General features: G+C 34.1%; 1 protein-coding gene across 1 annotated transcript in view; it reads left to right on the plus strand.

Moving 5' to 3' along the window:
* Window positions 1-4066: 4066 nt before the first annotated feature.
* The window catches only part of LOC120777294, a 69186-nt gene continuing 59358 nt past the window's right edge, over window positions 4067-13894 (plus strand). Inside the window, exon 1 of the mRNA XM_040108508.1 lies at window positions 4067-4091. Coding sequence (XP_039964442.1) covers window positions 4082-4091 — 10 coding nt within the window. The 5' untranslated portion in view covers window positions 4067-4081. The remainder of the gene's footprint in view (window positions 4092-13894) is intronic.

The following is a 13894-nucleotide window of genomic DNA, read 5'->3' on the forward strand; positions in this document are numbered from 1 at the left end:
TATCTTGGAAGGGGCCCGAGAGCCATAGACCCACACTCTTACTTCATACAACGTCGGGCGATCCAAGTAGAGGTACTTTTCTCAATAGCCATTTTTTGACAAATCACGCATAAGTCGTGTCAAGCAGACATGTTATTTTTGTTCACTATTCTCTGGCATTTGATCATGGAAAGACTTACGAACAACGTTTACAAATCGTTCAACTTTAACACAAAAATTCACGTTCTTTAAATAATCACAATCGGCCTACTGAGCATACTATTCGCGATACCATCACCCAACTTGAGACCCAGCATGCATTATTGGATGATATTCGACCGAACAGACCACGTCCAGCACGCAATGAAGAAAACATAGCACACGTAGCTGAGAGTTGGACATGAAGACCGTAGATAGTCGATTCGGCGCAGTTCGCAGCAATACGGATTGACCTATGGAACGACTTGGCGCGTTTTACTTCGAGAATCATCGGTTTATATTTCTTCAAAAATGATAACCGACTATATAAATGATCAGATATATACTTTATAGGGTCTCCGAAGCTTCCTTCTGGGTGTTACAAGCTTCGTGACAAACTTAATATACCCAGTTCAGGGTATAAAAATAAACCGTTATTCATCCCAAGCGAGTTTTCAAAGGATAAAGTGGTACAAAAAGAAGTTTCTTTTGATTTTTATCGGTCAGTCTGAATAAAATACTATCGAAACACTGACCTGAACAATTTTCTCGGAGATTTTTGCGTTGTTTTTGACAATAATCTCTGCCAAATTTCGTAAATACATTATAATAGTCAAATAAAAAACTATTCCGTACAAGGACTTGATTTTGATAGGTCTAATTGTATGACAGGTCTAACATCGGCAGTGCCAAGAAATCAGAAAATTATGCGAAAGGTCGCGAGTGGACGATAACTTAAAAAATGTAGGAACTAGGTCGCCTATATGCAGGCAAACAGACAGACAGACGGACATATCTAAATAACTCCGCTCGTCACGCAGATCATTTATATACGTAAGTACTTATATACTTTAAAGGGTTTCCGACGTTTCTTTCTGGGTGTTAAAAACTTTGTGGCAAACTTAATATACCATATTCAAGCTACAAAAATCGTGTGCAGAAGAGTTAGACTTCGTTTGGAGTTTCGAAGCTCCAACTTCAATTTCAAAAACGGTTATATCTGGGAAAATGTGAAGAGTAATGAAAGAGATGAAAGTCATACATCGATGAACAAAGACACCAGGCTTATAAGATGACAACATCCGATGAGTTGACGTTACGAGTTTTTGAGAGAAAGGCCCTGCGGAAGATATATGTTCCTTTGCGCATTGGCAACAGCGAATACTGCATTCGATTGAACAATGAGCTGTACGAGATATACGACGTCATTGCAAACTTAATATAACCAGTTCAGGGTATAAAAATAAACCGTTATCTGTCGCAAGCGAGTTTTCAAAGAATAAAATGGTACAAAAAGAAGTTTCTTTTGATTTTTATCGGTCAGTCTGAATAAAATACTATCGAAACAGGTTTTTGACAATAACCTCTGCCAAATTTCGTAAATACATTATAATAGTCAAATAAAAAACTATTCCGTACAAGGACTTGATTTTGATAGGTCTAATTGTATGACAAGTCTAACATCGTCAGTGCCAAGAAATGATAAAATTATGCGAAAGGTCGCGAGTGGACGATAACTTAAAAAATTTAGGAACTAGGTCGCCTATATGAAGGCAAACAGACAGACGGACATATCTAAATAACTCCGCTCGTCACGCAGATCATTTATATACGTAAGTACTTATATACTTTAAAGGGTTTCCGACGTTTCTTTCTGGGTGTTAAAAACTTTGTACCAAACTTAATATACCATATTCAAAGGTACAAAAATCGTGTACAGAAGAGTTAGACTTCGTTTGGAGTTTCGAAGCTCCAACCTCAATTTCAAAAACGGTTATATCTGGGAAAATGTGAAGAGTAATTAAAGAGATGAAAGTCATACATCGAAGAACAAAGACACCAGGCTTATACGATAAAACATCCGATGAGTCGACGTTACGAGTTTTTGAGAGAAAGGCCCTGTGGAAGATATATGTTCCTCTTCGCATTGGCAACGGCGAATACTGCATTCGATTGAACAATGAGCTGTACGAGATATACGACGTCATTGACATAGTTCAGCGAATGAAGAGACAGCGGCTACGCTGGCTAGGTCATGTCGTTTGTATGGATGAAAACACTCCAGCTCTTTAAGTATTCGACGCAGTACCCGCCTTGGGAAGCAGAGGAAAATAAGACCTCTACTCCGTTGGTAAGACGAGGTGGAGAAGAACCTGGCTACACTTGGAATCTCCAATTAGACAAAGTAATGAACGACTGGCACGCCGTAGTAAACTCGGCTATAATCGCGTAAGCGGTGTCTACGCCAATAAAGAAGAAGAAGAATGAAATAGATGGTGCACTAAAACCGAAGCAATTCCTGCAAGGATAGCAACAACGAGTCGCATTTGTGATTATATATGTATGAATGCACATACATATATACAAATATGCCTGCATGTTTACAAAAAAAAATCAAACCTCGTTCAAAGCTATTTTTAGCTTTAAGCAAATCGTTTTTTTCCTTTTGTAGCGTGCCATGCGCCACCAGGATGGCAACGGCAGACGGTGAATTGTGGTAAGCGTGATTGCTCCATTTACTTGTGCTCAAGCTTATCAACAGCAACTAAGACGGTGCAACAGCAACAACAACAACAACAGTGACGGAGAGTAAGCAACTAAAATGCGCATGTCTCAACAATGTAGATGGAATGGAGTGGCTCCTGAGAGTACGTGTGTGTGTGCATTGATGATAGCATTTGTTTGTGTGTGTGTGTATAGCTATATATGTGTGTATATGTGGCTCTATGTGTGTGTGTGGGTGCTTTCGATGGCTCAACACATGACCATCACAACGTCTACACGAGCAGCCAGAAATGCCGACATAACTATTACAACAACAGCAACAACAACAATGCGGTCAATAACAATAACAACGAGCGGAGCACGAGGAAAGCAACAAAAAAATTGAAAATAAATACAGAAACAAAATGTAGCAAAGTAAAAGGCTGCAAATGCCGATAAACAAATCAAAAGCGCCGAAACGGCAATAAGGAAGCACAGCAGCAAAACACAGCCAAGTGGCTGGCGGATACCAACACACATACGGCCAAAGTACATACATATATTAGAAGGACACATGAGGCCAAGCAAACGCAACGCGGGCAATCGAAGCGCACAATTGAAATCATATTTTAGTCGGAAACGCGTCATGCAGTTCGTTTGTGTAATGAGCGCATCGCTGCAGTGGGAATTCAACAGCAGCAAAAAAAGCCCTTTATACACACACACACATACATATAAGTGAAGTATGTATGGACGCTCCACACGACTGCTGCTACGCTGCTTAGTGCGGTGAAATAGTGATGAGCCAGCAATTAAATCGCTCAAGCTCAAGGATAACGCGAAAAATTGACATTGAATGCGCTGTAAATAGTCGGTAATGAAGTCGAAGATTAAGTTGAGTGCACGATAAATTAAAGTAAATTAAGGAAAAGTGAAAACCAGCGCACATATTTGCTGAAAAGCCAAGAAAGTGAGCGTGAAATAGCGAAAAAGTAAGTGCAGTTGGTGAAAACAAATGCGGAAAGTGCATGCGTTAGCAAAAAAAAGTGCAATAGTAACTAAACAAAAACAACAAAAAATATTTGCATTAATTGTTAAACAAATTTCTGCATTTTTCAAATAAATTTTCACAAAAAAATAAATAAATTTTCACAAAAAAAGTAAATTTTGTGCTAGAAAGCGTGCGAAAATGCCAAGATAGAAATGCAGCAAGCTTGAAAAAATATTTTGGCCATAAATTTTAATGCAGCTCAGTGCAAATTTAATTGGAAATTAACTTGAAATTCGTGTGGCAAGGCGCAGCGCTGGAATATTTGCTTATGTAAATAAAAATAATAATATAAATAGAAGAAAAGTAACAACAACAGCAACAAAAGTGTTTGCGAAAATCGGTATTTGTGGCACAAGTTGCAAGGGTTGCATGCCAGCGTGTAAGTGCATTTCAATGGCATACTCGTATGCATAAGTGTATTTGTGTATGTGTAGGTGTGTGTGGCACTCATTTTTGATTTATAAGCATAGTAGAATGCAGACTGAGTTCATGTTGAGCACTAAAGGCTAATAGTTGTATACAATTGTTGTTGTTTGTTTACTGCATATTATTTGAAAATTATCATGTTAAAATAAAATTAAATATTATGATCATAACAAAAATTAGGTTTCGAAGCTCACTTAGAATTATTTAATAATTTATTTTTAAATGCTTAAATTTTAATAAAACGAAAAAACGTATTTTTAGACTAAAAATGTTATTAAAAATTATTTCAATATTTTTAAAATAAAATTTTGTAAAAAAAAGTTAAAAGCTAATTAAAAATTTTTTGTTTTACTCTTCTTTCATAATTATTTTATTTGTAATTAATATATGCAATTGATTATTACAAAAAAAAAAAAATAATAATAAAAGTTCAAAACGAAAAACTAAAACAAATACAAAATCCATTTCAAAACTAAAAATTTTTCGAAAAGCCATTTTTTTACTTTAAATTAAGTTTTTATGAAAAAATTAATTAAAGTTGCAGTAAATAATGCATAATTTAAATAATTAACATTTTTTCCTTGAATTTTTTTTCATGAAAAATTCAATTAATTTACAAGCAATAATGCATTAAAAAAATTATTTGATTAATAGTTTAGTTAATTTTTATTTTATTTGAAAAAAAAAAAATATTTTTTATTAAAAAAATGAAAGTTCCTAAATACACCACAACAAATAAAAAATCCATTTCAAAACTTACAATTATTCAAAAAAGCATTTTTTTACTTAAAAATTTAATTCTTATGAAAAAATTTAATTAATTTTCAAGAAAATAATGTATTCAAAAATAATTTAATTAACATTTTTTGACTTTTTTGTTTTGTAATCTCAAATACAGGATTAAAATATAAAAAAAATTAAGCATACAAACCGCATTGAAAAAAATAAAAAAAAACGTAATCTTACAATTAATATTTATTTTCAAGTTTTAACTCCAACTACCGGATTGAAAAGTAAAAAATAAAAATTTTAATCTCCAGCACATAATTAAGAATTATTTTAGTATTAACTTTTTTCGCGTTAATATTAAAAATTAAAATTTCCAAATTTCAATTTATTAAAATTTTATTTAAATTTTCAAATTTTAATCGATTTTCGATTTTCATTTTTGAATCCCAAACATCTTGGATTAAAAAATCTCAAGGGTCATGGATTAAAAATCAGATTTATAATTAAATATTAATTAAATTTTTAATGTAAACATCGAGATTAAAAAATTAAAATTTAATTTTTAATGCAAGTTTTTGAATTAAAACCTTGTTTCCAAGCAATTTTTACTTTTATACGAAAATTAAGAAAGATATATTATCAAAAAATTTTACTTTGATTTTTTATGAAAAATTTAATTAAATTTCAATAAATATAATTATTGTAATTTAAAATTTTATTTTACCAAAATATAGTAAAAATTAAGAGAAAAAGAATAATAAAAATTTTTAATTAAAAATAAATTTAAGTGTAGAGCGCCACGTATGGAAACGAGAATTTTTTGGATGCAGTTTACTATGTATAAACTATATATAAAGCATTAAATACAAAAAATAAGATATTGACTTTTTTTATGAAAATAATTTAAACAAATATTAACACAAAAATTTAAAATTTTTAAAAATTAAAGGAAATATATTTAAATAATTTGTAATAACTAAAAATTAAATTAGTTTAAGTAATTTTTTTATTTATATGGTTTATAAAAATACTGCGATGAATAAAAATTGTAGTTTTTTACATTTAATTTAAATAAATTGCAATTAGATTACATAAAGTTTCCAATTCATAAATTTTAATTTTATTTATTTATTCCATAAATTACATATGTAATGTTTAAAAAACAAATTTTTTCCATTTTGATTTTTCATAATTTGTTTTCCTGTATTTCAGAAAAATTAAAAAGCAAAAATTTACTCTATAATAGTTTATAAAAACAATCAATATTTTTAATTTATTTAGTTGATTTTTTATATATATTAGCTTGGCTGTAAATAATACTAACTTTCCTTACGCTACTCTCCACAATTAAATTAATATTTGATTACTCTATGCTTGCTCATAAATTCTGCACGCCACTGCGTATACGCAACCTGAAGTAGCCAAAATGAATAGCAACTTGTGTTCATGAAAGAAAAACTTAAGCTTTATTGTATTTTTTTTTTTGAGCAACATACACTCACGAATTATAGTAGTAAAATCAATAACTCATTAATACGAAAGAAATGTGTAGTTAGATTTATATTTTCTTAAGGCAGCACGAAACTCGGCAGACACGCACCATACACTTGCGGTAGGGTAGTGTGGCAGTGAGTAGTGTCACAAAACGAAAAAGTTGTTTGGTGATAACGAAAATAAATATTGTAATCAATAAGTCTAATATGGTTGTTGTAGCTATGTAAATATGTATGTATGTGTTGTATATATTATAAGTTGCGACAATAAATTGAGACGTCATTTTGCTTTAGCAACAGCATATGAGGGTAGTTGGCTGAAAACGTGAATTTTGTAGAGCAAATATTTGAAAAAGAATGTGTGTATTATTTACCACTGTGCTTTTTGATTCTGAATATAATATCTACAAGTTTATATAAACATTAGTTTTCCTTAGATTCTCAGAACCGGCATGAGTAAAGGCTTGTTTTTTAGAACTCAGGCTTGTACAAAAGGATTTCTTCTTTGAGCTAGAAAGTGGGTGTATGCTATAAAATAGTAAGAAAACTATCAATACTATTAAAAAGCAGAATCTTAAAGGCTAGAATATTTTATGAGACGTTTTTTCATGTCGGGAGTATACTTATGGGCTTGCCACTACCTTCCGCCGGAGAGCGGGTAGTCGAAAAAACTATTTTTTTCTTGTGTAGGTTGATACAGCATTGCTCTATCGTCCTCTGTAGTGTTAGTGAGACCTCAATGAAGTATGTAGTTGATTGAACCTAATATTTTGACTATTCTTCCCATTTTTATCAAACTAACGAGGTCTTATGGTCTAACACAAGCACATCAACAACCAGTCCAATTTTCCATACACTTGCTAAAAGTCTTTTAACTTGTGTAATGACTCTAATGAAGCAGTTGGTAGAGTTGTTTGTCATTGAAGACTGGCGACGGCACTTTCAGTTTGATTCATCATTCAATTAGACTGTTAAGGGGGTATTCTGGTCTAGAAATTTAAAAAATCGATTTTTTTTTATATTCAAAATTTAACTATTCAAGAATATGTGTACAAGAGGATTTTTCAAAATTCAAATTATTTTCGGAGATATAGGCATTTTTCTGACCCGGCATCCAAACTGGTTCGGCCGGAACTAATCGAACAAAAGACTTTACGCGAAACTTAAAACGCGTTTTTCTCAAAACTCACTTTTTCGGAACGATACCCACGATTTCTCAGGTTCTACTGGACCGATTTACTTGAAATTTATAGAGTCTTCTTTATAGGCTTGTCTATGGTTGGAACTAGCCCCATCTCCAAATATTTATTTTTATTATTTTTAAAAAATTCGAAATAGTCAGAAAAAGTGATCCAAAAAAACTTTTTTTTTCAGGCAGTCGCCATTTTGTGAAAAAAATTTTTTTCCACTTTTCCGTAGTTCCGGCCATTGCGACATTATTCTAGATTAATAATCTTTTTTTTTGGTTTCAGATAACTAGGAGGGTTGAAATCATGGGTATGGTCACGCGGAAATTTTTAGAGACTCCCCACTTCGTCAGCTCATAATTTTTGAAATTTTTTACTTTTTTTAGTTTTAATTTTTTTCTGTACTCTTCTAAAATTAACAAATAACTAATAAAAAAATGGATGGTAAAAATATTAATTGCTTTTTTTTTACGACACTTTAAAAATTATCTGAAATTCATGCTTCTAGACCAGAATACCCCCTTAAATCGATCTATAGGAAATGTTAAGAACATCTGCTAACTCTCTAAGGCTAACACGAGTTTGTTGTTAGATTTCGCTTTAACGTTCTTAGACGAACCCTTTTACGAGTGTACTTTTAATTACTTAGTGCTGGTCAAATTTGAGCAGTCGCTGTCGAAGGAAGATATTTGCGTGTATTTTCCCCCAAAATTGGCGAAAAAAAAAATCGTTAACTCCAGCAACACCGGAGATATAAGTAATAAACAAGTTTTCGCACAAGAACTTGATCCAATCGTTCAGTTTATTTGGCAGCCATATGCTATATGTAATGATCTTATCGGCTGTTCCGATAAATGAGCGGCTTCGTGGGGAGAAAAAAACTTCCGAAAATTTCAGTTTGGTATCGTAAAGACTGAGTGACTAGTCCGCGTATATACAGAAGAACAGCCTGATCAGGGTATAATTGGGGATAATATATAAATATCTGCATATACATACGAGCATGGGTGTGGAATTTGTATATTTTTGTATATTTTTTAACTCAAAGGCAGCATTAGTATTCATATTTATTTTCATTCATATTAACTTTCTTCTTTTTGAGATTTGTTTTCCCTACATATCCTCTTCAAATTTTAATATCATCTCCTTCAGACGAGTAGAGTTTTGGAGTGTTTACTAATCTTGCAACATATGCCAATAAAGTATTTGACTTGCTTCACCCTTCACTCTTAGACTCGTTCGTCTATTGCCACACGGGCATTTTTGTTAGCATATGAGTAGATTTGCATTTGAAACTGATAATATTTTTTTACGGAAATAGGGATGAAACTTCATAATTTATTTCTTAATGACAGAAGAGTTTTTAAAATTTTGAAATTGGAAAAGAACATCTGGGGAACAGAAAATGTATTTGAATTCCACGGAATGTCATTGTATGGCGAAAAGAGTGATTTTTGGAGCTGATGACTACGCGAAAACTATTATGAGACCATCTTTTTTAAACCAACTTATACTAATATAATAGGTCTAGTGAGAGAAATTCAATAGATGACATTAGTAATCTTTACCACGCGTTGTGTACGGATTAAACTTAAACCGTCAAAGGTGCACGATGCTATGCCAATTGTCGAAAAAACCGATGAAATAGTGGAAATTGTCGAGTCCGATCGCTAAACGCTGCTAAATCGCAATTAAATTGATACTTTCTGAAGCGGTGATGAAAAGTGAATTACTTACGACAACGTTAAACAAAAGCAATAACGGTCGTATCGCGATGAGCAGACGCAAAGATGTCCAAGCCAGGATTAACGGTAAAGAAGATGGTGCGATTGGCAGGGAATTATTAATAACGACCTGCCCCCTACGGCTAAACTCTTAATTTGAAACTGTTCTATCGACCGTTTGATGGAAGCGACCATCCAGAAGCGACCAGCTTTGCTCTATAGAAAGGGAATAGTGATCCATCAGTACACACAAGATCACACTCATCGGTAAAAACTCGTCAGACCCTCCGGGAACTTAGATTGGATAGATAGACGAGGCTTGCACCGCAACTTGAGTTGCCCTCTCTTAAATCATACAGACTCACCTAGCCCTAGCATATTGATAAAGTCCAAGTGCTAGTGAGCCGATGTGAGTCATATTTGGGAACATGGATCCAAGGGTCTTTATCCTCCGCATGCAGACGGCTATGCAGTCAATTAGCAGGTATTCTGGAGTTTCAGGCTACCTGTACCAGAACCAGCTAGAGTTTCTTTAGCTTGCTGTGACGCATGCCTTGAAGTTGCTGCCAATTTGTCTCTTCCTTGCGGAGCAGTTCCTTTATGGTATGGGGACCCACCGCAATGAAGGATTCAGGTTCTACTATGTTAGTGGATGCTGCGGAGCGGGCGAACTCATCAGCCAGCTCATTCCCGCTTACACCTTTGTGATCGGGCACCCAGATGTGGTCCACTTGGTTACGTTGCGCTAGGTAATTCAGCCGTTCTCTACACTATTGCACCAATAGCGATTTGATCTCATAGGCAGATATCGGAGGCAGATGTTGGAGGTTTATCTCTTAGCACCGACTTATGGCAAAGACTTCTGCCTGAAAATACTCGGAAATCTTCCCATAGGTATTGAAAGTTTGATGCGTGGGCGTGGCGAATGGCCTGAAGAAAAGCTTGTGAATGTAGCGACTGTTCCAATTTTTTGACAATAGGAACGAGGGTTTCTTAAAAGTGGTATTATGAAATTACCTACAAAATGGCAACAAGTTATCGAACAAAACGGTGCAGATTGAACCAAAATCTGGATCCCTCTAATTATCCCAAATTAAACCTTAATTTTAAAGCAAAATAATGGATTTCTTAACTAGACCTTTAGTATGTGGAAAGGGAATATCAATGAACATTATGACTAAATGTGTGTGAAGGAGCTCGTGTTGGCTACTGTTTTCAACAGGACATGGTGCGCTGTCCTGTTACATTGCTTGTCAAATATTCAGGTTAACTAAGCATCAGGCTGCTAGAGTTCGTATTAAACAAAGAGAAAGCTTTAAAAAGTTCAAACAAAACGCTTTACAACAGTTAACACAAATATAAAAATTTTAAAGTATGCGTGGGTGGACAGTCGGTTAATTGATTGATTAACTAGTAGGCCAAAGAAATATTGCAATGACAGTCAATCAAAATAAATATTATTGCGTAAATGAATCCATTTATTTGGTTTTAAGTAATTATTTGTTAAAATTACCATTGATAATAAAAACTACCCTTATTTCCATTTGTTTTGCAACTTGTGGCTATAAGTTTTGAATAAAATGTTTGTTAACTGTGCATAGCTTAACCCTCTCGATGATAAATTGCTTGAATTATATTATTCAAACAAAATGGAAAATTTGAATATCAACCACCCACACACCTACAAGGTGCGTTCCAAAGTAAACAGGACTTAAAAAAAACAAAACAAATGGTTTTTTCGGAAAAATCAATTTATTTTATTCAAAATAATCTCTTTTTTGTTTCAATACAGCTTTTTGCACGGTCCAAAAGCATGTCGAACGAGTGTTTTAGCTCGTTGGTCGGTATGGCCGCCAGTATGCCGGTGTAAGGCTTTTGAATGGCCTCTACGTCTGCGTAACGCTGTCCTTTCATGGGCAAAGCATTTTTCCGAAAAGGAAGAAGTCGCTCGGTGCCATATCAGGTGAATACGGGGAGTGGTTAATGGTTAAAATGTGATTTTTGGTTAAATAATCGTCCTTCGAATGTTGGATTCTGAGCAATTTTTGGTCGTCAGTCAATTTGTGCGGGACAAACCATGCACACACCTTTCGTAAGCCCAAATGTTCGGTCAAAATGCGATAAATCGATGTTTTGGAGATGTTCAATTCCATTTCCGAAATTCATGGAATGATGATTTCGGCTAATTTTTGATGAACTCACTCACAGTTTCGATGGAATTTCCGGTGATCACGAATTTTGATTGGCCCACATGTTGATCGTCATTTCTGTCCTCACGACCACTTTGAAAACGTTGAAACCACTCGAGCACTCTGCTACGGGATAGGAAATCATCGCCATAAACTTGTTTCATCAATTGAAACGTTTCGTTAAAAGTTTTACCAATTTTAAAACAAAATTTAATGTTGGCTCTTTGTTTGAAGCTCATTTTTGCACCGATAACACAAACATACTGACACTTAAAACGCAATAACTTTACTTCCAATCTATGAAATGTCATGAAAATCTCTCTGGCCTATCGATAAAGATAGCAGATTCTAACGCACCAGTCGACTATAGATGACGCCACTAGGGGGCGCTAGATTCAAAAAGTCCTGTTTACTTTGGAACACACCTTGTAGAAATAGGCGGAATTAAACCATATTTTTTAAATCTATTAAGATTGTGATAAATGTCCTACTAAAAATACCGAACTTGAATACGTTCATACATTCACCATTCTATTTGTATCAAAATATTGGCTAACTTTATACTTCCACTTGTTGTTTGTTGTTTCTTAAACTTATTCGATGTAAGATAAAAAATGATCTTAATTGTTTAGAAACTCTCGTCCAATAGTTACGATTTTTTGCCTATATAAAGCCTTGCATGCGCATTCTCTACTGTCTTCTTCTTCTACCGCCTGACAGCCAGATATGAATTTTTCTATCTGATAATAAAAAAATATCAAAATGTAAGGCGGAGAATATTCTCGTTACAATTAATAGCTGTCTAAGAACCTATTATTCAGAGTACCAAGCGACAAAAAGAATAAATTTTTTTGACCCGCTTTAATACCACTATGAGCAAAAAATAGTAAGTCTTTGTTCATAATTTATTCTCTAAAATCTATGTCGTCCCTCTCAAAGCAATCCCCCATGGCCGCATTACATTTGTGCCAACGTTTTGCGAATCCTCTAGTCAATTTGTGGAATAGCCTTGAATGTACGTAGCGATTCACGTTTAATGCCTTCAATTGACTCAAAACGGTCTTTCGGAATGCTGAATAGTCAGAAGTCACACCGAGCTAAATCAGGTGAATACGGTGGTTGCGGCACGATATTGGTTGAAAATTTGCGAAAAACTCACGAAGAATCAATGCTCTATGTGACGGTGCAAAAACCAATAGCTGTCCGCCTATAATTCAGTCTACTTTTTAAGAACAGTTTCGAGCAAATGAAATATAACTCTCAAATAGTATTTCTTGTTGAAAGTTTAGACGGTTGGAAGGAATACGGAATACAACACACCTTGATAATTCAAAAAACTGTCAACATAACCTCTTTTTTTGACCTGCTTTGACGTGGTTTTTTCGGCTTCGACTCACCTCTGCCACGATATTCGGCCGATTGATCGTCTGTTTCCGGGCATAAGTAAGCATAGATCCAAGACTTAACTTCAGTAACAATACATTTCATTACATCCTGTTAGTCGGAAAGCTTTGCTTCATAGTTTTTAACGCGACGCTATTTTTCGAAAAAATTTAGTGATTTGAAACCAATAGTGCTTCCACTTTTCTTAGGCCAAAGTGATCTTTCAAAATTATTTTTAGCGATCCTTTCGATATTCCAAAGATGTCGGTAAGATCTCTGACTGTTAGTCGTCGATTCTCAAGCACCAATTCCTTTATTTTATTGACGTGCTGAACATCAATTGATGTTGATGGCTTTCTCGACCCTCCGTGAATAATTTGTACTAATCATAAAAACTTGCTCGCGAAAAATTATTATCCCCGAAGGCCTTTCAAACATTCTGAACGTTTCGGCAACAGAAATTTGATTCCGCACACAAAATTTAATGGAACTTCTTTGTTGAATAATTTCATTCATTGTAAAAATCGCCGAATGCACTTTGTTTACTTCAGAAAGACAAACGTATACTAAACACTAATGTTTATTTTGATTTGACATTTGGCTCACTGACGTACCAACCCATTTTTTCTACTTCGACAAATGGGTTTTCGCGCGAAATTTAAATTAAAAAGTCTTACTACTTTTTGTCCACAGAAAATCTATAGAAACATTAGATATTCAAAAAAAGAAGGTTGTAGTTCAGCGTCGAGTGCACAGATATTTTGTTGAAGGGTAGTTCTCTTTTTATACAAGTTACCCTAAAGCTGTTTATGGTTTATAATAAGGCTCATAGCGGAATACTTGATTGTTCGGAACCAGCGCTGAGGCAGGCCAAGAGATTCGTGTATACGTGATTATGGTTCTTTTCTATCTGATTCTTTTCTATTATTCCAATTTAGTGAATCTGGCGGCCTATAAAATATTTTCAAATACGGCGTATCGAATATTGGTTCCCAATAATTAATCACAGCACTAATTGGCCAACAAATTCGTATTATATTGCTACTCTTAA

Source organism: Bactrocera tryoni, chromosome 5 (genome assembly GCF_016617805.1).
Source record: "Bactrocera tryoni isolate S06 chromosome 5, CSIRO_BtryS06_freeze2, whole genome shotgun sequence".
Classification (NCBI taxonomy): Eukaryota; Metazoa; Arthropoda; class Insecta; order Diptera; family Tephritidae; genus Bactrocera; species Bactrocera tryoni.